The 26820-nt window shown below is 57.9% G+C and overlaps 7 protein-coding genes across 7 annotated transcripts; 6 read left to right on the top strand and 1 right to left on the bottom strand.

Annotated features, from left to right (window-relative positions):
• Positions 1–2125: 2125 nt before the first annotated feature.
• BKCO1_2400026 (guanine nucleotide-binding protein alpha-2 subunit) lies at positions 2126–3428 on the top strand (the record flags this gene model as incomplete). Its single annotated transcript, XM_020273121.1, has 5 exons — positions 2126–2255; positions 2308–2492; positions 2550–2707; positions 2763–3021; positions 3081–3428. The coding sequence occupies 5 exons, from the start codon at positions 2126–2128 to the stop codon at positions 3426–3428; spliced, it is 1080 nt and encodes a 359-aa protein (XP_020130559.1).
• Positions 3429–4032: 604 nt separating this feature from the next.
• BKCO1_2400025 (uncharacterized protein) lies at positions 4033–5197 on the top strand (the record flags this gene model as incomplete). The annotated part of the gene is made up of 2 exons (XM_020273120.1): positions 4033–4348; positions 4407–5197. 2 exons carry the CDS (start codon positions 4033–4035, stop codon positions 5195–5197), a joined length of 1107 nt encoding a protein of 368 aa, XP_020130560.1.
• A 2392-nt stretch (positions 5198–7589) lies between these two features.
• Positions 7590–9171, top strand: BKCO1_2400024 (indoleamine-dioxygenase; the record flags this gene model as incomplete). Its single annotated transcript, XM_020273119.1, has 2 exons — positions 7590–7880; positions 7960–9171. 2 exons carry the CDS (start codon positions 7590–7592, stop codon positions 9169–9171), a joined length of 1503 nt encoding a protein of 500 aa, XP_020130561.1.
• A 1837-nt stretch (positions 9172–11008) lies between these two features.
• Positions 11009–15754, bottom strand: BKCO1_2400023 (cmgc dyrk dyrk2 protein kinase; the record flags this gene model as incomplete). The annotated part of the gene is made up of 4 exons (XM_020273118.1): positions 11009–11020; positions 11071–12225; positions 12274–15349; positions 15519–15754. 4 exons carry the CDS (start codon positions 15752–15754, stop codon positions 11009–11011), a joined length of 4479 nt encoding a protein of 1492 aa, XP_020130562.1.
• A 1058-nt stretch (positions 15755–16812) lies between these two features.
• BKCO1_2400022 (integral peroxisomal membrane peroxin) lies at positions 16813–18997 on the top strand (the record flags this gene model as incomplete). Its single annotated transcript, XM_020273117.1, has 3 exons — positions 16813–17099; positions 17569–17706; positions 17761–18997. 3 exons carry the CDS (start codon positions 16813–16815, stop codon positions 18995–18997), a joined length of 1662 nt encoding a protein of 553 aa, XP_020130563.1.
• A 3621-nt stretch (positions 18998–22618) lies between these two features.
• On the top strand, positions 22619–24004 carry BKCO1_2400021 (uncharacterized protein; the record flags this gene model as incomplete). The annotated part of the gene is made up of 1 exon (XM_020273116.1): positions 22619–24004. One exon carries the CDS (start codon positions 22619–22621, stop codon positions 24002–24004), a length of 1386 nt encoding a protein of 461 aa, XP_020130564.1.
• Positions 24005–24680: 676 nt separating this feature from the next.
• Positions 24681–26714, top strand: BKCO1_2400020 (gtp-binding protein; the record flags this gene model as incomplete). Its single annotated transcript, XM_020273115.1, has 11 exons — positions 24681–24748; positions 24832–24857; positions 24921–24930; positions 25072–25340; positions 25493–25586; positions 25644–25675; positions 25736–25947; positions 26009–26214; positions 26267–26449; positions 26515–26635; positions 26688–26714. 11 exons carry the CDS (start codon positions 24681–24683, stop codon positions 26712–26714), a joined length of 1248 nt encoding a protein of 415 aa, XP_020130565.1.
• Between the last annotated feature and the right edge of the window lie 106 nt (positions 26715–26820).

Genomic DNA, 26820 nt, shown 5'->3' with positions numbered 1-26820 from the left:
TTTCGGCTACCACATATGCGATAAGTGTCACTCGACTCCCTCTCTATAGGCACAGAGTATATCGTGCTGTGCTAGGTGAAGTCTGACGCGTGCGTAAAACATCGGAATTCAAGTCGGAGCTAAGGCATCCATTGGTATCCAAAGCTCGTCTTCAGGCAAGTCGGTTAATTGCTCGAGTTTTGAATGATCCTCGTAGCGGTTCTGACCAATTGACAAAGCAAACTGAGTAGCAAAGGGTGCTGACATCGGCCGAACAACGACATACTGAATCGCACCAAAATGATTTGGTAAAGGCTGTGGGCCAAATAGCACTGGAACTGGCTTGAACTCGGGTTCTATATGGGTCCACCGGCTCCTTGTCCGAATCAGCCGACGTGGGGTCTTGCGTCAGACGTACCAAACCAATCGCGATAACGCGGGTAGATCATAGCATTAGGCCTGGTGAGCGGACACTTGTGTGACGCGCCGTGACTGGCAGCAGACCTTATCAAGACTTGCGGAACTATTGCCAATGGTTGCCGAGCACGCAAGAGGCTATTGGACGACAAACCGAATGCCCACCGTGCACCAAGACCGGAGCCTACTACGGACGGCACTGACTAGATGATTGACTGAACGAGTGCTCTTGCAGCTCTTAGGTCTTAATACCACCAATCATGGCGTCCGCGAGGCGGTGGTGGACAAGTGGGCTCAGCTCCTGAAGCCTGCATATTGAGCCGTCCCACAGCGCGGAGCGGATAGACCGGCGCTATACCCAACCTTTAGCCAACAGGACGGACGGGGTAAGCAGACGGAAGGCGCGCAGCCACGAGATAGTGCGCTGGCTAGCAGCGGGCCACAATCATCCGACGTCTGTCTTACCAGTCCATGAGAGGGCGCTGCCCCAGGATGCGAGACCCAGCACGGTGGAGAGAAGTCCCGAACAAGGGGCCGTTCCCAAAACAGGAGTGGGACCATCCAGGCGCACGCACGGCGGCGCAGCAAGACAGACGCCAGTGAGATGCACCGCAGCTTCGCTGATGGTGATGTGTGAGTGCGGTTGGGGATCCAGTGCAGGCCGCGCGCACTGATGATTGCGAGCGACACGCGGACGCAACTGCCCCGGCGGCCCTCCCGTCCGCAACGGCGTCGTGTGGCAGGGGTGGCCTTGGTTCAGGGCGACCGACATCTCGGATAATGAGCCGCAGGGTGGGCCACGAGGCGGACGCCAGAGGATGGAGGCAGTCGCATCGCCAGGCGCAGCCCGCAGCCCATGCGCGCTCTGACAAGTCGGTGTTCTTGTTAGATTGGAAGCGAGCGATGGCACCCGCGCTAGCCATCATTATTCTTCATTGCCTTGCGGCATGGCGTGCCCATGTCTCAACAGCGACGACATGGTGGTGCCTGGGGGTCGCGATTCTGCAGCATCCCAGGGGAACTCGGCAGCCGGGCCTACAGGCACCGGCATGTCGTTTCAGCAGCACGATCTCATCAAAGGCAGATCGCCCTGAGCGCGGATAGGACATGGCATTCGCCGGCTACTGCGCGGGCAGGGACGCGGACGTGCTCACCAATCCGTCCAGATTCTGAAACAGCGCCGACCCTAGCGCTATTCGCCCACGTCGGCGAGGTGTTGGGCGGTGCAGAGTGGCTGCGGGCTGGCCGTCTAGCGACAGCGAGCGAGGGTGGTGAGCGCGGCGGCGGGGAGCAGCGGGCGCTGGCACACAGCCTCTCGCGGAAGGCGCAGGCGCGATCTGGCGTACCAGCGGGAGCGCGTGTGCGATGGCTGGGCCGGAAACCCCGCGACCAGACGCGCTGCCACGGCTGCCTCTGAGTTGATCAGCAGGGCGCCAAGCCTGCGCAGGGATACTCGCGCTCGTTAAAGTGCCTTACTCATGTCCTCCGAAGCGCAATGCCTATGTTAGGGGTCTCTTGCTCCAGCTCGTCTCTCCAGGCTAGCCCGCTTGCTGCCCAGCGCTCTACGGCGCCCGCGACGACCTCTTTGTCATCTTCGCCAATTGCGCCTGACAACTTATTTGCACCTTCACGACTCGCAACGCTGGCCGCCTCCCAACCTCTCGCGATCAACCCCCCTTCGTCGCCCACCATTGCGCAACCAACCCGTTCCCGCAGCTGCTCGCTGTTCATGGCCCCCGGAATAATGTGTTTTGGGAAGAAATCCGAAGACCCGACCTACCGTAAGAATGAGGAGATCGAGCGCCAGCTGCGCCTGGACAAGAAGCGTCAGGAAAGGGAGGTGAAGCTGTTGCTGCTAGGTGCGCCGTCCCGCCGGTTCGCGCGGTGTTGCCGTGCTGATTGCGCCTACAGGAGCCGGAGAGAGCGGCAAATCGACTGTCTTGAAGCAGATGCGCGTCATCCATGCCGGCGGCTTCTCCAAGTCCGAGCGGAAGCAATGGCGTGTCGTGATCTTCAACAACCTGATTAATGCCTTCGAGATCATCTTCAGCGCCATGGCCGAGCAGGCGTTGCCCTTCGACAACCCGGAATGCTCTGTACGCACCCAATGGTTTCGCGCTGCGCGCTTAGCGAATGCTGACCTCGTCACCCAGAACTTTGCCGAACTTATCAACCACGAGCCCGAGATTGGCCCCGAGGACTCGATGCCGCGCGAGTACCTGGATGGTTTCACGGAGCTCTGGGAGGACAAGAACGTGCAGATGGCCATTCTCAAGGGCAACGAATACGCTCTTCACGACAATCTGAGCTAGTATGCCGTGCCCTCCGCCGCCTTTGGGCGCTCGACGCTGACAAGACCCGCACAGCTACTTCCAAGACATCGATCGCCTCTTCGCTAAGGAATACCTGCCAACTGACCAGGACATTCTGCGCACAAGATTACGGACGACCGGTATTTCCGAAACTATATTCGATCTGGGTAACCTGACGTATCGCATGTTCGATGTCGGCGGACAGCGTTCGGAGCGTAAGAAGTGGATTCACGTTTTCGACAACGTGCAGGTCGTTCTATTTCTGGTCGCCATTAGCGGATACGACCACGTGCTGGTGGAGGACAGGAATGGCGTATGCTGGCCCTTTTCCCGCCTCGCTCCGCACACTCATGCTGATCATACGACGAACAGAACCAAATGCACGAAGCTCTTATGCTGTTCGAGTCCATCTCTAATTCGAAGTACTTCGAGAAGTCGGCGCTTATCCTCTTCCTCAACAAGGTCGACTTGTTCCGTGAGAAGATCATCGCGGGCAACAGCCCTATCAACAAGCACTTCCCCGACTACTACGGCAAGCCGAACGACATCGAGGCGGGCCAAGAGTTCTTCGCGAACAAGTTTCGCAACCTCGTCCGGGCACCGAAGAAGGAGGTCTATGTCCACTATACGACAGCGACGGATACTGATCTCCTCAAGAAGACGATGGCGTCGGTGCAGGACATGATCGTCCAGCGCAACCTCAACGCACTAATACTATGAAAAAGTTGACATTTGCTTCCCGAGATAATCTTGTGTTCTTCCTTTTCCGTTCTCCGGGCCCGGTCTTCTCACCTTAGTACTTTTTTCTTCTCTCTTCTGTTTCTGGATTGGCTGCATTTAAGGATACCTTGGTTTGGTGTTTTTTTTGGGGAGCCATCTCTTCCAGCGTGACAAGCGGGCGCAACAGTTGCATAGCTGCGATTTTCTTCCACACAGCCCCTGATAGCTACGAGCGGACGACGGTCGGATGCGAGCGTAGACAATAGCATATTCATAAATGAAACACTCTAACGCATGAAACAGCTGGGCAGACAATCGGGCCGTTGGCGATGGAGCTGCCTGCAGTTGCTCTACAGCCTGAGCTGACGCCAGCGCGGCTGGGTGACTTACTAGCGTGCGGGCGACAGCTGGAGCCCATCGGTCTTGGCTGGGCGCAATGACGGGCGGGACTTAGGGAGCGGTGGTGGTTTCTCCGATCTCCGTGCGGCCTGGCCCGAAGCCGGTCGAACAGGCTCAAGGCCATGCGCCTTTGATCACGCCGCCGCAGGACCATCCCACCAGTGCTTGTTGGCTGTCGACTTGGACGACTTCCAACAGTGCAACCATGTTCTCACCGTCGCTGGCGCGTGTGGCCCGCACCACTTGCGCCCTGCCCCCCTCATCCGCCATCAGCTCCCGCCCGCTGGGGGCTCTCCAAACTGCACACCATCTCCTCGCGCGCCACACTCAGCAGCGCCGCAACTCCAGCACCTCATGTCCTCCCGACAACTCGCGCGGTCCCGGCACCTCACAATCCAGCTCCGCAAGCTCGTCAAAGTCGGCTGAGAAGAAGACCACGCCACGCGGCAAGAGCAAAAAGCTTGCTCAGCAGCACATGAACGTGCCCTCCGTTCCGCCGACAAGCTACCTGCAAGAGAGTGGTGCGTATACGGCATCCGCGGCCCTGATAGCACGCGTCAGCAGCTAACCGCACCGCAGATGTCGCCATTTCCTCCTTCTTCTCCGTCCACCGCCCCATCTCTATCACCAACTCGATACCCGTCACCTCGTCAGAATCCTCTTTCGGCGCCATTTTCGAGCCCCGCAAGCAGAGCAACGCCTCGAAATACGGGAATGTTATCTACACTCTGGGGAATGCTGTAAAGAGCTTGGAGGGTGGCGCTCGGTCGTCGGAGGAGACGGAGCTGAGGGAGGAGATCATGCGGCAGTCGGCCGCCAACGATGGCGCGGTCCACCTCGACGGTCCGGCTCCGGCACGCCAGGTCTCGCTGAACGACCTTCTCTCTCAGATGCGCCCGTTCAACGCGCCTCCGCCACCAAGCCCGTTCGACCACGCACAGCAGAACGCCGCATCGGAAGCCGAGACTGCGGAGACCCGTGGCACCGAAGCCCAGCAGACGCAGCCGCAAAAGCCGCAAAAGAAGATCTGGAAGGCGACCTTGACTGTTACGGAGACGACGGATACTACCGGGCGGAAAACCTTCTCGGCCACCACATCGCCGGTCATCAGGATGCCCACGCGTTCCAAGGGTGCCATCGAGGACCCGGCATACGACGAGGGCATCACGATCCGCCAGCCTTTCCTCGAGCGCATGGAGATCCGCGAGCAGGAGTGGCGTAAGTTCATCAGGGACCGCGCACGGAATCAGAATGGCACCATGCACGCCATTAGCGTCAAGCGCCAGCGCAAACTGAAGATGAAGAAGCACAAGTACAAGAAGCTCATGAAGAAGACGAGAAACTTGCGTAGGAAGTTGGGTCAGACATAAAGCAAGAGCTTTCGGTTTGGGACTATATATATTTCCTTCCATCTGTTTATCGTCGACCGGGTTTCTCTTTTCCAGTATTCCATCTCCGTTCACGGCATTGGCGAGAGTAGGGTGTCTCGACAGCAATTGATATTCCATGGATCATTAGCTGTCTCTGGTCTTTCCTCTCTCCCTCCCTCTCTCCCTCTCTCCATTTCTTTGTGTGACTGGAGTGGCGCCTGCATAGACGGATGAGCATTTGTGTTGCATCTTGCGTTTCTCCTGTTTCCTCGGATGGTTTGTACTGCCGGCAAAATGCCAGGCCCTCTTGGAGAACAAGAACAATACGAAATAAGCAATACTACGAGGTCTTTCCGAGACAAAAGGGAGATTTCATGCTTCCACAGAAGTGATTGCGGAGACCAAGCCTGCCCATGTTGCAGTCCTGCTTTGAGCCCTCCCGCTGCTCACCATCTCATAGTCCCGCTTTTATTCCCAAAGCGTCATCGCAGTGCCAACTCATTCTGCTACCCTGCTTGCATTCCCCCTTTTTCCCCCGTCCGTTGTCGGTGTGGAGTTAAGGTAAATCGCTTGCACGTGAAGCAACAAGATTGCAAAGACCAAGAATACTGTAGTGTGCTCATCGGGAATAGCGCGGTAAATCATGAGGCGAGATTAGATGAGAGGAAGTATGAGCAAGGGTAGGGTTTCCGGATCCACGCACGTGAGCGGAGAGAGTTGGAGAAAGCATTCATCCGCTTCTGAGACGTGATCGACGTCGACTATGCTGAGTGAAGGAATCGAGTATTGTCGTTGCGAGGCTGGGACGAGACACGGGTGTGGAGGTGCGCCTGCCCCAGCGGTGCGGTACCTGGCGCTACTGCAGGGCGAGGGTGGCGACGCAAAAAATAGCAACAGTTGACTTGCATCTGCGCTGCGCAGCGGACCAAGCATATCGTGCGTCCCCCATTCTTGCCCCCATCCTTGCGCGTCTCCCACCTTTGCGGAGCAGCAACTATAAAGCAACGACTCGGCCTCACTGTTTTCTCGAATTTTCGAGGCCTTCGATACCCGCTGCGACCTACCATCGTATCTTTTTCCGCCCTGCAGCCAGAGCGCGTAGGAAGCGGCACAAGCTGCCATCCGCCATCCTCGGCGCCATTCGCTGCGTCGCCCACCGTCCCGACTGCAACACAGTGAGCTGCAAGCCCGGTACCGAGCACGGCATTCTTTTTTCCAGCTGTAACGGCGGCTAGAGCGCAGGGTCTCTCCCTTTCGACCGTCGCAGCGAGTCTACAACGTTCCTTCAGAGCCACATCGCGTTTCGGGGTCAACACTCTTGATGTGGCACGTGTGGTTGCCCGATGCGGCCTGGAGCCAAGGACGCGCGCCGCTTTCCAGTTTCCAGGTCGAAGGCGACGGGCAAGAGTAGGAGCTCGGCTCTCGGCTTTCCCAACCCGAGCGGTTCGCGAGACAGGTCGAACGCGCCGAGTGTGCTAGGAATTGGCAAGTTGACGTAACAGGGCCTTGCCGCGGGGCAGATGCAACACCACGAGACGAACGCAACACGCATTGATTCAGTTTAGCCGGACAGCCGGCGTGACACAATATCACGCCAGACAGGCAGGTAGGGATGAGCAAACGCGATTTGTGGTTGTTGCTACTGTGCTGTCCGCTACCGATCTCGGCGAGGGGCCTAGAATTTGCTTGGCCATGATTTTTTCCCTCCTTCCTTCGTCCGGCCTTCGCCTGCGCCATGAGTAATCTGCTTTGCGTCGCCCTCTCTCACCCGGCTCCTCCGTCACGAGTTCCTGCAGCGATTCCCCCAGCACCCGCGATCTCACGGCGGCCGGGAAGCTCCGGGAGTGGTAGGTTGGCGCATCACGCATGGAGGGGCTGTCTATTTCTTTGACGACGACTTTTTTGCCCCACTACCCCAACGACGCCCACCGGCTCCCGCTATTTCCTAACTCCATATATCGCGCCTGCTGTTATTAAAGAGCTCCCGCCTGCCCGCTACACAAGCGTGCAATCGCGCCCCTTTGAGCCAGCCCTTCCCTTCGCCCAGTACATATATCCGCCGAGACCCCGCCGCCTCGCCCGCCTACTAACTGCCCGCCTACCTGTTCGCCACGATCACCTAATCACCCGCCTGGCGATTACGGCACCCGCTCTGCGCACGCGACATCAGCTCACCTGCGGTCATTGGCCTCCAAGCCCGTAGCCTTCCGGCTAGCGCAGAGCCGCAGAGCCCGGCCAACAGAAAATTCCCTGCTGGCCGATTCCTCTCCACGCTCAAAGCCAGCACAGTACGACGAGTCGACGCCCAGGCCAGCCCTTCTCCACGCTCAAAGCCCCTCGTTGCCCCGCAGCAAGCCCACAGCCGCCCCCGGCCTAACGCTCCAGCTAAAAGATGCTACCGCAAATCCCGCGTCCCGGCGACTACGACGTGTCGCCGGAGCACGGCTTCCTTCCGGCCGAGCTGCCGCTGCAGTTCCTGGACGACCCCTACTACCGCCCGTGGGAGACCACCGTCTCCGCTTTACAGGCGCTGATCCTGACTCGCCGTCTGCGCGGCCTTGTTGACGCCCTGCCCGTCCTCTCGACCGACTACCTGCGTACTGAGCCCGAGTGGCGTCGGGCCTACTCCATCCTAGCCTTCATTGCCCACGCCTACATCTGGGGTGGGGATTCTCCCGTCGACGTGAGTAGCTCCGGTGCACGCCGAATTGTTGGGAGCCTTCTTGGCCCATAGACATTCATGCTGATGCTGCGTGGTACAGAGAGTGCCCCCCTCCATCTCTGCCCCCTTCCTGTCAACCTGCCACCACCTGGAACTGCCGCCTGTGGCGACCTACGCTGGATTGGTGCTGTGGAACTGGCGCCCACTGGATCCCTCGGCTCCAATTGACAGCCTGGAGAACATCTTCACGCTCAACACAGCTACCGGCTCCCTCGACGAATCATGGTTCTACCTGGTCTCCGTCGCCATTGAGGGGCGCGCTGCGCCGACTATTCCCCTCATGCTAACCGCCATGGAGGCCGTGCGGTACGGCGACAGCCACACCGTGACTGAGTGCCTGCGCTCGTTTGCGGAGCGGCTGGATGAGCTCGGTACGCTGCTACAGCGTATGTACGAAAACTGCGACCCGCACGTCTTCTACCACCGCATTCGACCCTTCCTTGCCGGCTCCAAGAACATGGCCGATGCCGGCTTGCCCAACGGCGTCGTCTTTGACGACGGTACGTCAGCGTCTCAGCACTACGTTCAGTACTCTGGCGGCAGCAACGCCCAGTCCTCCATCATCCAGTTCTTCGACATCGCTCTCGGCATCGAGCACCGGCCCACCGGCTCCAAGCCCCAGGAGCCCTCTGCTTCTGGTCCACCACCCCCGTCGCACAACTTCATCCAGGAAATGCGCACCTACATGCCCGGCCCGCACAAGCGCTTCCTCGAGGCCGTCAGCGGCGTCGCTAACATCCGGCCTTACGTGGAGCAGCGCCGCAACGACCGCGCGCTCTGCACTGCCTTCGATGCATGCCTCGCCATGCTGCGCGCCTTCCGCGACAAGCACATCCAGATGGTGAGCCGGTACATCATCGTCAAGAGCCGGGAGTCGCGCTCGCAGTCGCGCTCGCTCAGCCCCTCTTCGGCGCATCCCCAGCGCGTCAACTTGGCTTCGGCGAATCGCCGCCAGCAGGCCACCGTCGGGTCGGTAGGCATGGAGGGTAGCGGCAAGAAGAAGGACCTCAGAGGCACGGGCGGCACGGCCCTCATTCCGTTCCTGAAGCAGGCGAGGGATGAGACGGGCGAGCCGGCCATCGACGCTTGGGCGCGCAGGCTACTCAACAACGGGCCCGCAGACGCTGGTAGCAGCGGAAAAGGCGCACGGCTAACGAAGATGGGCGAGCACCCAAGTGGGGAGATGGAGATTGTCGGATTGGCGGGCGTGTGGAGCGTGGACGATAGTGAGGGCGGGATCTGCCATTGGTAGAGCTCGGCTTCACCTCTGTTTTTTTTTTCTTGTTCTCTCATACCTGCCTATAGATCTGGCGGGCTTCTTTTCCTTCTTGTGTTCGACTTCCTGCACGGGGCTCTGGGCGGATAGCGTGGGTTTTCGCGGTTTCTCTTTTTCCTTTTCCTTTTGATGACTATTCCCCCACTACCTCGCATATACGGGCGGCAAAGACTCTACTTAGGCGTTTTGTTCCCTTTTTTCTCTCTTCCCTTCTCTATGAGATAGATGTGGAGGGCCTCGCTTAGCTTTTGGTAGAACCGGCCCTTACTGTAAGAACGAGGGCGAGAAGAAAATGTTGACTAGACTCGAGTCTGTATTGGCTTCTCCTTGCAATATGGTGGTCTATTCGATGGTGTAAATGTATTTGAGGGTAATGCTCAACCCAAGTTGAGACGTAAAGAGTATGTAGAAACGTTCCTTACTCTCTACCTTTTTACTTTCCCTAGAGTAATACAAGTGACCTCACCGTACAGATAGACATGCAAACTCAGCGGATGCGGGAATATATCCTGTCGCCAGAACCCAGTACGTACAGCTGAGTAGAGCAGAGTAGAGCGTACTCCCCAACCACTGACACGACATGCGGAGAGTACAAGAAGGATGAATCCAACACATACCAAGATGTTACAAGACAGAAAAAAAAAACCACGTGGAAGACCAGTGACGCACACAGTGAAGTAGAAGAAGGATAAAAGTCGCTCTCACAAATTTTTGATTTTTGTCCGCTTTTCCGATCCTCTCTTTCATCTCTCCGCCCACCCGTATCTCCTTCTCCTCTCTTTCTCTCCCTCTCTCGCTCTCTCGCTCCCTCTCTCGCTCTCTCGCTCTCTCCCTCTCTCTCTCTCGCTTGATACTTTACAAATGGTGTGTGGATTGGAAAAACTGGGGCGAGGGCGCACGAGGCTGCCTTCCCCGCGGCTGAACAGGTGAGACAAGAAGGGAAGGAAGTAGTAGTAGTAATAATAGGTAGTAGGCGCCTGAGAGAGACTGCCTGCCCGCCTGCCCACCTGCCCGCCTGCCCGCCCAAAAAAGGGTAATAAACTGAGACAAACAGAGGTTCCCACCCTTCCAGATAACAAAAATCCAAAGATGGAGGAAGAAGTACAAGAACGAACTCCGGGTATTAAAAGGTAATGTCATGAGGTGTTTGATGCTGAGGGAAAGGAAAGAAAAGGCGAGGGGGAAAAAAAAGGCAGCACGCCATTCGCCCTCCATGCATGCTGGAAAAAATCGTGCGGTTGAACTTATCCCGCCCGATACCGAATCATGAATCCCTCTCTCTCTCCCGAGCTGTAGCAGCAAAAGCGGCAGCAGGCACGAAATGTATATTCCATCAAGGAAACGAGAGGAAAAGGAAGAAAGAGTAATCAGTGCCAGTCAAGGGTATGATTTTGAATGACGCTCATTTGTTCTTCCTTCATTCTCGTCCCTGTTAATTTTCTTACCCTTCCCGCAATCATCCCGTCATCTTCCTGCTGTCTGTGTGAAGAGAAAAGAAAGTGCAGAAACGTTAAGGGTACTCGCCATTGAGAAAATCAAAAACATCACACGCTCATAATTTAATGTAAAGGGGGTCCAAAGCATCCGACAAACCGGACGCAGAAACAAGCATTCCCCAATCGTGAAGGACCCCCATGATCATCCATGGCATCCATTTGTCCATGACCGAATCCAAGCGCATGCACAACCCTTGGCGCTTGGGCTCGGAGAAGCGCATTTCTCCCCTTGCAAATCGTATATGAGCCGGACTTCGACAGCGGCGATGATGGTGCGCACGATGTGGATTTACTGTCAATTCTGGCATGGACTGTATTTAGCGCGACCGCTGCGTCAAGGTTAGCATTTTCAACACAGTCGGCTGTCAACCCCACTCACCAGGCTCGCCACCGCGGCTGCCGATGCTAGGTCCGGCTTTCCGCTCACACTTCTCTGGGCCACGCGCGGCAAGGTACTGTTCTGTCCTTGCGGTGCGGGGGCGTTGTTGTTATTGTTGGTAGAACCGCCCATCTGGTTCTGCCCGTTAGATCCCCGCTTCATGCCGAGACCGCTGGCCATTCCATTCACTGTCGAATGGCGACGAGGAGCAGGTCCAGTCTTTGCCGGCGAGCCGGTACCGGGAACCCTGGCAGTGCCAGATGACTGGGCTGCGCCGTTCTTGAAGCTGGTGGCCGGCGGCTCTGGCAACGGCCTCGTTCGCTGAGGTGTCTGATGCGCAACTGTGTTGTAGCGCTTGATAGGGGATGCCGCCGCCTGGGCCGCGGCATTGGCAGGACGCGGTCCTCCACGGGGCCGTCTGATTCCAGTGATGAATTCGTGGTTCATGGCATCCTCTGGCTTGAGCCGGCGGTCAGGATCCCATCGAAGGCAACGTGCGATGAAGTCTAGGAACGCGTCGTCGCTGCACTTCAAGGACTGCTCGAGCGTCTTGGAGCTCGGGCGACGTCTGCGACCCTTGGACGAAACCGTGACACGAGGCTTGCCAAGGGAGTCGAAAAAGAGCTTCTTGCGGCTGCTCTTCTCGATGAGGTGCTTCTCTGGCGGTCCGAAAATCTCCATGATGCAAGCGAGCTGTTCTTGCTCGTTCTCTCCAGGGAAGATGGGAGATCCGGTGAGCAACTCCGCAAGGATACACCCGAAACTCCACATGTCGATGGGCAGACCGTAATTCATGCCCAGAATGACCTCAGGCGACCGATAGAAACGAGATTGAATGTAGGTATAGACCTTCTCGTGCTCGAAACAGCTGGAGCCGAAGTCGATCACCTTGATTTCCGAATGCAGCGGATGAGCAAGGAGAATGTTCTCGGGCTTCAAGTCGCAGTGAATGACACGCTTGCCCTTGAGAAGCACAAGCGAGCTCAAGATCTGCCTTGCGAAGCGACGGATCAACCTGAGGGAGAAGCCCTTGAACTCATGGGCCTTGATGAATTCGTAAAGGTTCATGCCGAGGAGCTCCGTTGAGATACACAGGTGACCTCGGAAGTAGAAATGCTGCGTGAAATTGATCATGCTGTGTTTGTTTTCAGGGTCCTGCTAAAGTTAGCCGTATGATAGTGGCACAATCACAGTGATACTCACCCATTCGCGCAGCTTTTGCAAGATGTTGACCTCAACCAAGGCCTGCTGGTGGAACCTTTTCTTGTTCCTGATGATCTTGATGGCCACCAGTTTACCACTCTTGTGGTCAATGCAACGCACGACTTGACCAAAAGAGCCCTTTCCAAGCACATCCACGACCTCGTAGCGATAAGACAAGTGATCTCCAAGGACAATTTGATAATCTCCACGGTCGTCATCATATCCAAAGTTTGCCGTTGATGCATGTAAATCACCAACCCGCTTCTTGGCGCTCTTCGTACCGCAGAAGTAGACATCTTTGTAGTCGATGATCTCTCCGCGTTCGAAGATGTTAAGGGGTACCATTTGAAGCGCATGTGCTGGCGACACCCTCTCCTGTGGCTTAGCTCTCTTGCGCAGGTCGTCAACGTCTCTGGCAGCCTGTTCGAAATCCTTCCGTCTTGCGCTCAGCCTCCGCATCTCTTCATCCGCTGCAAGGTCTTCCTTGTCCAAATTAGTGTCCAAAGAGCGCGCTTTGAGAGCACTGATGGAGTTTTTGGTTCCAAGCATCTTGTGCATCATAGAACTTGAGGCCGACCTAGTTGTAGGGCCCGTGTACGGAGGTGGTTGGGCCTTGTGAGAAAGCGATACCTTGCGCTCGCCGTTCGTCGAGTTCTGCGCCTCAGAATCACTGGAAAACAAGGAACCAGAAGGTTTCCTCCGCGCTGTGCGTGGCGTGGGTGCTGTCTTGGTAGATGGACTGGGGGTCGACGTGGCGTTGGTATGACCACTCCAAGTGGCTGAGGCAGGGACCTTCGGAGGCGGCATATCGTGATGCTTCGGGGGCTGAGGGGGCTGATCATTGGTGGGTTGAAAGCCAATATTCCCTTGGGAAGCCTGGTTCCTGTGCTGGCCCTTAGATGAGCTTCTCTTCCAACTCAGGCTCAGCTTCCGCCTGATGGAAGATCCAGAAGATGGAGTCTCTGGTTCAGTCGAAGTAACGGACGATGCATCATTCTTCGCGGTGTTATGAGTTGCCTGAGCCCTAGGTCCGTTCAACCTAGAGCCTTGCGGCTCCTTCTCCATGCTTCCAAACTCATACTCGTTCTGTGTCTTGGAGCTCAGAGCACCAAGATCGTCTTCGTTCTTGGGTAAAGAGCTAGTAGAGTAGGGAGTGGTATTACTGGTCCGGTCGCTGTTCTTGTCCTCCGAGTTTGGTAGCGGTTCATTAGGCAGCGGTTCCGTAGGAAGAGGAGGAAACGAGGGAGTTTCAAGCGCCCTGAGGTGGTAGTGCGATGTGTTGCTTCGCATCGGTGGTAGCTGGTCCGTCTCTTCGTCGTGGAAAGGGAAGGTGGCCTTTGACGCTGTCAATGGCGTGCTCGGCGTCTTTGTGTAATTCCTCTTGGGTGGAGGTGTCGTTGGCTCACGCTCATCGACTTCGGCCGACGGTTGCGGATACGAGGCGATTTTCGCAGCGGTTGGATTGCTGAGAGGCAACAGGTTCAGAGGCGGCAGCCTGAGCGGCGCCAAGCCCTTGTTAGTACGGCCGCTATTTTGCTGGTGTCCACCTTTGTCTGCGTCGGCATCTGCTCCGATGGTGAGTCCTCTCCTTGGTCTGCCAGTGCCTTGAGCCTTCTGGTCACCATTACCCGGCGCCTCGACTGGTTTGTTCGCCTCGGCTTCCTTCTTCTTCCCCTTGTTGTTATCGCTATCGGTGCTCTCCACCACGGATGCGCTCCAATTGCCCTCGTCAGCTGCTGGCGTTGCCGGGGTGGGATAAAGGGGCTGATCAATCTCTGTGCGTGGAGTTCCAAACGCTTTCGGTATGGCGGGCACAGGAGGGACCTCTTCGGTAGTCTCAGGTCCAGCTGAGCTGTGCACGTTTCGCGGCTTGGGGGTTGGGAGGCGCGACGTGGAGAGGGCTTGGTTTGAACGAGTGGGAATCTGGCTGTTGCCGCGGAGGGAGCTGAAGCTTGAGCTGTTAGACAGTGCCGGTGCTGGGATTGACTTTGCCGCACTGTTGTCGGGCGTGGCACGAGCAGAGGACGAAGGGGTAACACTCTTTCTTAGAGCGAGTGCAGGACTGTATGAGGTCGGCAGAGGTTCCTGCTGTGTGTCAGGTTGAGGCGTCGGCGGGTTCCGCGGTGAGGCGGCGACGTTCGGTCCCATTGACATGCGTTTCAGCCGTCGGGCATCAGTCGGGCTGATCGTTCGTGCACCGAGGCCGCTGGTGTGGTGGAGGGATTGTCTCTTGTTGGCAGTGGAGGGAGTGCCAATCTTTGGGCCAGGGCCGCCCTTCGTCGGGGAGCGCCCGTTGCCCGCGGCACGACCTAGATCCGGTGACAGGGACGCATAACTTTGGCTCGATGGCTGCAGAAGTGACTTCGTTTTGCTGCTTCGCGTTGCTGTGGAGAGCCGTGGTACGTCAGAATTGTAGCCCGGTCCCGGATTGCCCGTTCGGTTATTCTTGCTTAACGAACGACTGTGTCCCAAATTTCCTTGCGACACCTCCCTACGCTGTGTGAACTGATTCTGGTTTTCCATACCGCTCGCAGAAAGGAGACCAGGTCCGACCGACTTGCGGGGACCGCGCACTGTAGTGTTGCCAGATGAGATGGTTGAGTTATCTGAGACTGGAGCGGGGCCCGGAAACTGACTCTGCCGGCGCGTGCGGACGGGAAGCTGTGCACCAGACTGGCCTGCACTTGCATCGGTGAGGTCACTCTGGCTGGGCTGGCGGCGCTGGGACAGGCTCGGGCGGCGGGAGTAGGCCTGGGTGCTGGGAGCCCGACTGGGTGGCTTGCGCTCGGGCGGGGCGGCGGCCATGTTGTCGTTGTCACCCTCCTCGTTCGTGAATATGGAGCGGCCGCCTCCAGGGACGGGGAAGTCGCTCAGCTCGGGGCCGGTGAGGCTCTCGTGGAAGTCGTCGAAATTGACGTTGGGTAGAAAGTCGTAGGAGAAGGAGTCGGTGCCCCGGCTTGGCAGCTTCCCGAAGCTAAAGCGCGGGTTGGACCCGGTGGCAGGAGCGATAAAGGGTTCGCTGGTGGACGTCGGCAGTCGGGAGGCATTGTTCACAGAAGTGGAACCGCTGACGATCCTGCTGAATTGTAAGCTCGAGCCCACAGGTGAGCATGCCGGGTATTCATGATACGTGCCTCCTCCCCGTATCCATGGCGCGAGGCCCTAGAGGCGCTTTATGTTCTCTCACCGAGCGCTGGCGCCCAGCAAAGCTCGGGGTGGGATCCGCGCTCGCCTTCGCTGTCGACATGTCCTGCGGCGGGTAGTTGTTCTCGCCCGGAGCGGGCTGCAAACTGCTGGCGACGTTTGGGCCGGCTGCCGCGTTTGTTGTGTCAGCGTCTGCCGAAGCCGAACAGGCGCCCTGCAGGTACCCGGAAGCGGGTGGTGCCTTACCTCCAGCGCTGTGCGAGTCGTCGGCGGCGTGGCCGGGCGCAGGCATCGAGTCGTCTCGAGCGAGTCCGGCCTGGGAGCTGCGGGTTGCCATGGTAAAGGGGCAGCAGGCCGGCTTTGCGTCTGCGGCGGCTCAAGGACGGTGTGCGGACCCAATGCCAACACGCCGCCGTGGATCCGCGGTTGTGTGTTGTATAGATGTGTGGGCCGGGCCTTCTCCAAGCTCCGAGGCGTGGAGTGATCGCTATGAGCGCGTCGTCGGCTCTTCCATGCTCGGAGCGGGCAGCGCAGAGAGGCGGTGCGGGCGCGGCGGCAGCGCGGAAGGCTAGGAATCGAGGATTGCGCGCGGGCGGAAGGCAGTTCTCGGGCGGCTGTGGGCGGAGCAACGAGCTGTGCAGAGCAGGGGGGGGGGCTCTTCGCGCGGTGCCCAAGATGGTGGTGGGTAAATCTGGGCTGGACTTTGGGCCTGCACGTCTGTTTGGGGCTTTACTGACCCGCACCCTTGCCCGTCGCCAAGCTTGGCCGACGCCGTTCGCAGGGCAGCGCTGTAGGGCTCAGGCTCCAACGAGAAAACAGACAGTGTGGCTCAGGGCCTGCCACCCTGCCTCGCCGCGAGACCGCCCACGCACGACACCTGCAGACCGGCCCCAGCCGACGGCGTGGCTGGCACTGCGCGGCAAGCTGAGGCGCGTTGCGTGAAGCGTGCCAAACACAGCCAAGTGATGATTGCTCCACTTCCCCATGTGCGACCATGACGCTCCGCAGCATCGGCGCCGCGCTCGCCCACACGGCGGCCACGTACCTGCGCTCTGCGCTGGGTCCCGAGCGAGCGCGTTGGCTCGCGACGTGACACTGCACCCGCTAGCTGACAGGCGTCCGCGTCCGCTTGTGTGGTCTGCGCAGAGCCGCCTGTGTTGCGAGGGAGCGCGCCCCTGCCAGCTTGAGTCGCAGCCCTGCCCGCTGTCGTCACATGCCGCCGGCCCGCCGTCTCTACCTACACCTACGGCCACCGGTGCGACTGCGACAGCACTTCACGTCGCACTCCCGCCGCAACAAACCGGATCAGGGTGCTCGCACGCCGCCTTGCCGCCGCTGCTGCCTTCTTTGTCGCCGCGCGTTCCTGCGCTTGCTCCCCGTGGCCGTCCCCGAACCATGGACATGAACTTCCACTCCGACCCGCTGGTGAACCGCGACGACCCCATCCCCGTCGTCGCCATTTCTGCACCACGGGACGATCCCTCGCCTCCGGATCATGACCGTCCAAAAGGAAAACGCGCTTCGATCCGGCACTCGCTGTCCGGGGACAAGCTGAGGGAGAAGCTGGACTCCTTCAAAGGCCACGGCAGCACGTACGGCAGCAGCCACGGCCACCAGCGCAGCGTAAGCTCCTCCAGCGCAAACGAGTCGCCCAGCAAGATCCAGGACCGTTTGATGAACATGTAAGCCACCTCGCTCTTCTTCCCGTACACAGGTGGTTTCCGTGGCCTGTAAGATGCGAATTCATGCCTGCAATATCGAAGCTTGGACATCCTCCTTTCGCGTCTGGCGGCTGCCGTGCTTCCAAGATTGCCATTTCCCTTCCTGCAAAGATGTGCGCAAGGATCCACCACCACCCCGGCCGCCACAAGATTCGAGACCGCTGGTCGAGCTTTGGCCCCAAAATGCTGCAACCCGGCGACTGCACGCGGTTCTCGAAAATCCGGGTTGGACAAAGTTATCAGAGCCCTTTGTCTATCTGCACGCTTGATGCACGTCGCTGCAGATCTTTCTGACAATTTTTTCTTCTCACGTTTACCTTTCTCTTCCCCCAAGCTTTGCTTCCACACCACCTTGCACATGAAGTTTCTTTGCCACACTATGAGAAGATTGGGAAACTCTGTACCTGACAGTGGTTCTGACTCACTGCAGGCTGCTTCAACAAATGATTCCCGGCGGAGATGTCGATGATGGCAGTCGTCCCAAGGACCGACGATCAAGAAAATACGTCGAGCGTCCAGGCTTCAGTATACCGACAATGTCGTACAACTTTCGCCGCTTCAATTCCAGGTCTGTTCAGGGTTGCCCAATCACACATGTATAATTTACCAAGACTTGCCTTAGAATCGGCGTCGTCTTTGTTTTTGAGAACCGCCTCATCCGTCTATTCTCCTGGAAAGACCCGACGCATACCCTAGCTTTCCTGGCTATTTACTCATTCGTCTGCCTCGACCCGAATCTGCTCGCAGTATTGCCCTTGGCCGGATGTCTCTTCTTCGTCATGGTGCCGGCATTCCTCGCTCGGCATCCTCCGCCGCCATCCCATCTACCAACTGACGTTCATCCGCTTAATGGGCCGCCGATGGCAGCGCCGCAAAACATCAAGCCCGCTCCAGAGCTCAGTAAGGACTTTTGGCGTAACATGAGAGACTTGCAGAATACCATGGAAGATTTCAGCCGTGTCCACGATGCTGCAATCAACCTCATTACCCCACCCACAAACTTCTCTGACGAAGCCGTGTCCTCTGCTCTGTACCTGATCCTCTTCGTTGCCTCTATCATTCTATTCATAGCCGCTCAAATTCTCCCCTGGCGAGCCGTCCTCCTCGTTACAGGCTGGGTACTTGTCTGCGCTTGCCATCCTCGCTCGCAAACGTTTCTGGAAGAGACGCACGCGGACGAGTTTATCGAAGAGCAAGGCCAACATGCCGCACACTGGCTGCACGCCTTCGCCGAGTCAGACATCGACCTATCTCATGCGCCGGAACAACGCGAGGTCGAGGTGTTTGAGCTGCAGCGACGGGCGTCGGACGCGCCGGACGCCGAGTACGAGCCCTTCCTGTTCACGACGCAGCCATACACACCATTGTCGCCCGCACGCATCGCCGGCGATCGTCCCCGCGGGTCGCGCTTTTTCGAGGACGTCGAGGCACCCCGGGGCTGGCGGTGGGCGGACAAGAAGTGGACGCTGGATCTCCTGTCGCGCGACTGGGTCGAGGACCGCTGTATCACCGGCGTCGAGGTCGAAATCGAGGGTGAACGCTGGGTCAGTGACATCCAGTACGATGAGGGAATCGACTTCGCCTCCCTCGCCCTGGCTTCCAACGAGGACATCACCAAAACGGGCGTCGCGGCCGCCGGGCTCGCGCTCGTCGGCGGCGGCGGCGGCCTTGCGGCACAGTCGACGCCCAACTTGGGGCATACCGCGGCATCAAAACCGAAGATGGCAGTCAGGAGTTGGGAGGAGGGCGACGGGAGCAGGAAGAAGGGTCTGTGGAGGCGAAGGAGATGGGTGCGGCTCGTGGAAAGGCGGCCGCTGCCGCCACCGGAGGACGTATACTTGAGCGCACAGAACGAGTAAAGTGGAAAAGATGTCACAGGAGGTCAGAAGTAAGAGCAGCCAAGCTTCATCAACTTCAAACCTCCTTCCCAAAGAGGAAACTCGAATATCCTTTCCCTTTTCGAGAGAGAAATTTGAACGCGTCAGCTTCTCGCCTATCACTTGTCTGCTTTCTAACCTTTTGCCACTAAGCGAGAAGGGTTCACTGCCTCATGCGGGGTGGAGAGGAGGGTGAGGAGATGTGGGATGCCCGTGATTGTGATCTTCGGACGGTCACGGGGAGCGTTGTTCAGGTCTTGTGTCGCACTTAGCCAACAAGTGCCAACGCATCGTCAAGGCGGGGCGGCGCCAGCGCGCGAAGGATTTTGAGTGTCGGTGGCGTCGCACGCCTGAAGTTTGAGGCTATGTTCGCCCGTTCCGCGCGCCTTCTGCGAAATGCACGTTCCTCACCTTCTTCCTTCTGTGTTGTTGGTATTACACGGGATGACCGCCTTTCGGGTTGCCTGAAAGAGTCGCTGATGACTTGGCGTGCATTTGGGTGGCTGCCATTGCTTGTCCTATGGTCGTTTCACATGGAAACCACGTCTCGTAGTCTTTCCACGCTGCCAGCGGTTAGAAATGATTCCATGAATGCTTAGTACTGCGATACTGATCAACCTTGTGGGTCAAGCAAGCGGTTAGTGATGCGTGGTGTTGAGTGGGCTCTTGAGGTGCTCGACTAGGGTTGAGCATGAAATGTCCTCCTTCCGACTAATTGTGTGACGGCCGGAAGAAAGCTTGCGATATGCTAATGTGGTTGCGTGATGGCTCCTGGGACAAATCTCTGGCCATGGTCCACTGCCATCCTCGGGGGATCCGTGCCACAGCGTGTTGTAGCGGAGCTCAAGCTGGCACGCCTCGTTCCTCTAAGCGTCAGAGGTCTTTTTGGCACACAATAGATGGCCGTGGGACCGCTCCACAGTGGCTATGCAGGCGTAGTTGCGACGATGAGACGGGTTTTATCCGAGTAGCCTGGTTACAGGTCGGTGGAAAGCTTGATGCAATCTACGCCTCGAAAGCGCGAGCATGGACGAACACCGACGGCATGAAAAATCCATTCTCTTTGTGCTCAATGTGACTTGAGTCCAGCCTTGGATTTGTACAGAGCCTTTGAAAGATACGCACGGGCATGACTTTGAAGATGTAATGATCAGTCCTCCTAATTCAATGGCAGAATATTCAGGCTCCTTCCGCTTCTTTGAGTCTTCTTGCGTGTGTTCAAATGTATTTGGAAGATAACAGACTCATCGTGAATACGAAATACATACTATGTGTACGACTGGCGAAGCTCGTCATTAAAGTAATGAACGTTGGTGTGGAACTCTAGCACACGACTCGCGCGATTGCGTAGTACTGCCCTGAATAGGATACGAGTTGCCGTATTTTTTGAGTGAGATGTACACGATTTTGCAAGAGATAACCATATTTCCGCTCGTCTTACTGTCATGTAGGTTTGGGCTCAGAAAGGACACTCAAAGACGTCATGTTGTCGAGAAAGCAGATTATGGCCCCCAGGGCTGTTCCCAATCTGCTCGGTGCTGGGCGGTGCTGGGCGGTGTTGGTGCGTTTATTGGCTTTGCTTGACTTGGTCTTAGCTCCCGCCGCCAAGGGACCCGAGCGCCACACACGGCGACCCGCAACGAGGACGGCACAGCAGAGAGTCTAGAACAACGCCTGGATTCTTCAGGAAGCATACCTGTCTGGGAAGCAACTTCGTGAGGGTGAGTTCGTATTACGGCTTATCAGTCGACGGAAACGAGATTGGGCAGGGTATGGCGAACGACAGGGAAGATTGATCGAGCGTGACTGGCGGATAACCACTGCGGGAGGACCGGCAATGAAAGCGTGACTGATCTTGGATGAAAGCAGGTTGCATTTGCGCATTTGCTGCAAACAAGTGTTGACGCTGGGGCTGAGGCGAGCCTGATTGCATCTCCTCGTTGAGTCCAAAGAACGCGTAATGGGCATGACTGTGGCAGAATATGACCTGACGCTTTTACAATGTCTGCTTGGTGGCTGGGTGAGTTCCTGCGAGTGATAGGGTGTGCTGCGAACTGGCATGTGCAGCGCCGGCTGGCTAAAGCAGGGATGCGGGACTAGGCAAACACGGCGGAAGGAGAACCTTGACAAAGAACCTTAAGGTGGTTTGAAGAGGCCAATCGTCCGACTGGCCAGCCACCCGAGATTGAGGACCGGCTGAGACACGGTGGATCCCCGGTGCAGCGGGAACGCTTCTCCGCCTGACCGTCAGATGTGGTGGGATCTGGGTGGCCCGCGAGAGGACTAGCCTGCACGCCCTGAGCAACGTGGGAGGCCGCATTTGAGACCCTCGGCGAGGCACAACACGTTCGAGAAGCGTGGGCAGCGCGGCGTCTCTGCTGGAAGGTGATGGCAAATCCTATGTGGCTCGCGGCAAAATCATGAGCTGCATTAAACGAGCCATGGAAGGGGAAGGTGTGGCGAGCCGAGCAAAAATAGCACGCCGCCGCGGGAACGGGGGAGGTGGGGACGCTGGCTTGCATGCTCGTCATTCAGGCGCGCACACCACCTGGCAGAAGCCGCCGTTGGGACACCCTCCCGCTACGGGAGAGTCGCAGGAGAGCCAGTGCAGGCGGGCGGGGCTCCTGTTATAAGAGGAGATTTGGATGCAGGGCGGAGCGGGCTGGAAGCCATCATTCCGCGACACCGCAGTGGCCGGTGGCTGTCCGACAACGGGCTCGTCAGGCAGCCAGGCGTGGACAGCCCACAAAAGTCCATGCTCGTAGGTATTGTGCCAAGGACGGAGGCGACTCCCCTCGCAGCCGCAGCACAGCCCCAGGATGCGCGAGGGAGGAGACTTGGCGGCTGACGGCTGGCGGCTGGCACCTGGCGGCTGGCACCGCAGGGCGAGGGAGGGCGGCGGCGGCGGAGGTAGCGCAGCCTGCTACTCGTATTGTAAGCGCAGGCTCGCGGCGGGGCCGGTGCGGAGCGCCCTGAGCTGGCGGATTGGTGGTGGGCATGACGGTGGGCGTTGCAGATTGAATTGTGTGCTCTCGATGACATCGTTGCGGAGCGTTGCGAGCGGGCGATTGGGCGGGCGAGATCATGATTCGCGAAAAACTGGAGCGGGCCTGTTTCAGTGCTGGTGCGCCAGAAATAAGGAGACGGGGATCGGCTGCGCTGGGAGAGGATCCTGGCCCTGGCGTTGCGCCTCTTTTCCACGGGCGGCGCTGGAGGCGGGCCTTGTGCGTCCGGGGTGCTGCGATCGGCCGCCCGAAAACACCACACCGGTGCATGCCTGGCTGCCACCGCAGCACCTTCCCTCATGCTTGCCGCTGCACATCCCTGTTTTCGCCCTCTCCTTTTCCTGCTGCCGCCATTTACAAAACCCGCAGCCTCCACCTGCCAGCCTCCCTTCTTCTCTCTCCATCCACACCATTTCCTGTTTCCCACCACGCCCAGGCCGCTTCCGGTACCAACTAATTGCGCCTTTCTTTGGAACGCTCTCACTCTTTCGGGCTTCCACATTCCGCTTAACAACTGATTGTTTACACTCGCTCAACAACAACAACACCCAACTTCACACTCGACCTCCCACTTCCACATCCACGTCTATCCATCACAATGAAGGGCTCCGTTGCATTCATCGCCGTTGCGCTCGCCGCTCCCGCCCTGGGTTCGCCGGCGAACCTCGAGGCTCGTGCTTCCTCCACCAGCTCTGCTAAGACCCCCCAGGTCAGCGTCAAGGGCAACGCCTTCTGGGCCGGTGACAAGCGCTTCTACATCCGTGGTGTCGACTACCAGCCCGGCGGTTCCTCCGAGGTCGCTGACCCCATCGCCGATGCCGACCAGTGCAAGCGCGACATTGAGAAGTTCAAGGACCTCGGCATCAACACTGTCCGTGTCTACACTGTCGACAACTCCAAGAGCCACGACGAGTGCATGGGCCTGCTTGCCGATGCCGGCATCTACCTCGCTCTCGATGTCAACACCCCCAAGTACTCGCTCAACCGCAACGAGCCCAAGTCGTCTTACAACGACGTCTACCTCCAGAACGTCTTTGCTACCATTGACGCCTTCGCCAACTACGACAACACCCTGCTGTTCTTCTCGGGTAACGAGGTCATCAACGACGACAAGACCACGGACGCTGCTCCCTACGTCAAGGCCGTCACTCGTGACATGAGGCAGTACATTGGCAGCCAGAACTACCGCAAGATTCCTGTCGGTTACTCTGCTGCCGATGTCGACTCCAACCGTTTCGAGATGGCCCAGTACATGAACTGCGGTACTGACGACGAGCGCTCCGACTTCTTCGCCTTCAACGACTACTCGTGGTGCGACCCCTCTTCGTACTCGCAGTCCGGCTGGGAGTCCAAGGTCAAGAAGTTCGCCGACTACAGCCTTCCTCTCTTCCTTTCCGAGTACGGTTGCAACACCAACAAGCGCAAGTTTGAGGAGGTCGCTTCTCTTTACTCTGACAAGATGACCGGTGTCTACTCTGGTGGTCTCGTTTACGAGTACGCCGAAGAGGGCTCCAACTACGGTCTCGTCAAGATCTCGGGCGACTCCGTCACCAACAAGGACGACTTCGACGCCTTCAAGTCTGCCCTCTCTGACACCCCCGCTCCCAGTGGTGATGGTGGCTACAAGTCGGACGGCAAGGCTTCCGAGTGCCCCTCCAAGTCCGACACCTGGGACATTGACAGCGACTCTCTCCCTGCCATTCCCGAGCCCGCCAAGGACTACATGACCAAGGGCGCTGGTGAGGCCAAGGGTCTCAGCGGCCCTGGCTCCCAGAACGCCGGCACTGGCTCCACCGGTACTGCCTCTGCTGGCTCCGGTGAGGTCACCGCGACCGCGACTGGCTCCAGCTCCAGCTCCGGCTCCGGCTCCTCCGGTTCCGCCGGCGCTGCCGCTGGCCTGAGGGCTCCCGCCTTCGAGACTGCTCCTCTCATGTGCGGTCTCGTCGTCGTTGCCTCGACCTTCCTCGGTGCCGCCCTCCTGTAAACGAGCCTCTTGTTCGTTTCAATCATGTCTTTCTTCCAACATAGTGCTTTTATAAATAGTGTTGGCATGCAGCGGGTTCTGTTTTCTTTTTCTTCTGATTCGGCATAGGCTTGCTTTGGGTTAGGGGATATAATGTCTTCTTGGTGACCGGCGGTCTGGTTAGAGGTCCGGTGTCCAACTTTGCTTTTTGGTGGCGGTCTCTGAGTGCGTCTTGCGCAAAAGAATTGAAGGGGACTGCATCAGGGACACAAGCACTTTTACGAAACACAGTATTACGTCTTACTTTGCACATTTGAATTTGGTGATGTCGCTGCCTGTGTCCGTATGCGCCAGAAGGCCGTTGAAGTGACGATGATTTATGCTTGCTTCCAAGCGCCGAGGATTTTGGGGGCCGGTGCTTGTCGTGCTTGCGCCTTCAAGCCTGCAGCGGCGATCGTCATTAAGGGTCAAACGGCGGCCAACCAATTGTAGACACCCGCCGACGCCGCCCGAGACCGCCCGAGACCGGGGTCCGTCGGTGCCTTAGGCGCGCTATCGACCTTATCGATACAGCGAATCTTTCGTTTGTTAAGTCGCGGCGGGTGACGGCATCGCGCTACAGCAACTCGCGCCTCGCACCACGCACCCCGAACGCGACCTCGCCGCCTCCCAGACCGACCTGCGCAGTCGAGCAGCAATGCCTCGCGACCCTCTGATCGGCCTCGTCGGCAAGCCGTCGTCGGGCAAGTCCACGACGCTGAACAGGTGCGCCCCGCTCCCCCCGCCCCCAAAAAATGTGCCAGCACGAGGAAGAGACCAGCCGCTGAAGCTTTCTTCCGTTGCGACAGTTTGACAGACGCCACCTCCAAAGTCGGTCAGTAACATTTCCCCCGGTTTCCCCTCCCCGCGCAAGCCCGCCTGCTAACAGCTTTCCCAGGAAATTTCCCGTAAGTCACCCCACCGGGCCACCCACCCACCCCCGCCCCAACCTCGCATACGACCATTGTACTCGAACCGCACCACGAACCACGCAAACTCCATCCCTCCCGCCCGCCAGATTGCTGAGCGTAATTCCGACATACATGAAGATTCACGACCATCGACCCGCAGCGCGCGATTGGCTACCTGCAGATCGAGTGCGCGTGCGCGCGCCTCGGCGTGTCGGACAAATGCAAGCCCAACTACGGCGCGTGCGTCGAGGGCCGCCGCAGCGTGCCCATCGAGCTGCTCGACGTGGCCGGGCTGGTGCCCGGCGCGCACATGGGTAAAGGGCTGGGGAACAGGTTCTTGGACGACCTGAGACACGCGGACGCGCTGGTGCACGTGGTGGACGTGAGCGGGACGACGGACGCGGAGGGTAAGTCGAGTCGTGAGTTGGAGGATGTGTGCTTGGTTGGTTGCTTGCTTGCTTTGCGTGTCTCTCGGCGCGGACCGACACGGCGGTGGAGTGCTGGAGGACTGGGGGGATGGGTGGGATTTGAGACATGGCCGCTGATACGATGGGGTTAGGCAAGGCGACGAGAGGATACGACCCTTCGAAGGACATTGAGTGGCTGCGGTTCGAAATCGTGCGGTGGATTCAGGGTAACCTTATGGAGAAATGGTATGCACATCAGGCTGGGCGAGGTGCTGGATGGCCGTTAGCTGACCGCGGTTGTAGGGGCTCGATAAAACGGCGGCACGTTGCCGTAAGTGAGTTTCCATGTCTACTTTCCGCGCAGAGACACTCGCGGGTTCTGACTATTGCTATAGAGGCGACACCGGTCGAGACGTTGCAGAACCAATTCTCTGGCTATGGTAGTACCTCCACCGTCGTCCAAAGGTGTCTGGACAAGCTACAGATCAAGGAACCTCTACAGGACTGGTCGAACGAGACGATCGAGCGGGTTGTCAATGCCTTCACCGACGAGAAATTCCCAACGGTGATAGCGTTGAACAAAATCGATCACCCTGATGCAGATAAGGTAAGGTCGATCTTTTCAGGTCGTAGGAATTCAGCAGTGCTGACCTTTTCTGTTTTTCAAGAACATTGCCAAGATAGCAAAACAGCAAGATCCGAAGACGATTGTCCTGTGCTCCGCCATTAGCGAAGTTTTCCTCCGCCGTCTAGCGAAGCAGGGTTATATCAGATATACCGAAGGCAGCGAGTTCGTCGACACGAGAGAAGACCTTATCGCAGATGGCGACCCCGACGGCGGCGACCTGAAAGAAATGGACGAGAAGCTGACGCAGTATGACTCGCACTGTCCCCTTATTCGTGACTGTCAGCTCACTATGAATTAGGCGAATCGAGAACTTGAAGGACATGGTGCTCTACCGCTTCGGCAGCACAGGCGTTGTTCAGGTCTTGTCCCGTGCGGCAGAGTTGCTTGGCCTGGTGCCCGTGTTCCCCGTTCGCAACATCCATAGCTTCGCGTCTGGTTCCCAGGATAAGGCGGTGTTCAGAGACTGTGTCTTGGTCAAGAAGTATGAGATCTCTCTACATTTGAATTCTGGCTTGTTTCGGAGTACCTTTATTAACATTTGTGCAGGGGTGCCACGGTCGGCGACGTGTATCGCAAGGTTATGGGCGACGCTCCTCTGGCATACGCCGAGACGACAGGTGGCATAAAGGTTGCGGAAGACGATCCGGTCGCTGTTGGGAAAAACGACGTGAGTAATCTGTGTTTGATGAAACAAGATATAGATCTAACTTCCTGCGTAGGTGTTGTCATTCAAGGTGGGCAGATGAGTCGGCACTATAATTCCACGGTACCCGCTTCCCATTACCCGTACAAATGGACTTAGCGCACCTTTCCTGGGTGAGAGCGAGCATAGAGTATCTATAAGATCACATG

The sequence above is a fragment of the Diplodia corticola genome (assembly GCF_001883845.1).
Source record: "Diplodia corticola strain CBS 112549 chromosome Unknown scaffold24, whole genome shotgun sequence".
Taxonomy (NCBI): Eukaryota; Fungi; Ascomycota; class Dothideomycetes; order Botryosphaeriales; family Botryosphaeriaceae; genus Diplodia; species Diplodia corticola.
Note: the sequence above shows the minus strand (reverse complement) of the source record. Positions and strands in the feature narration are given on the sequence as shown.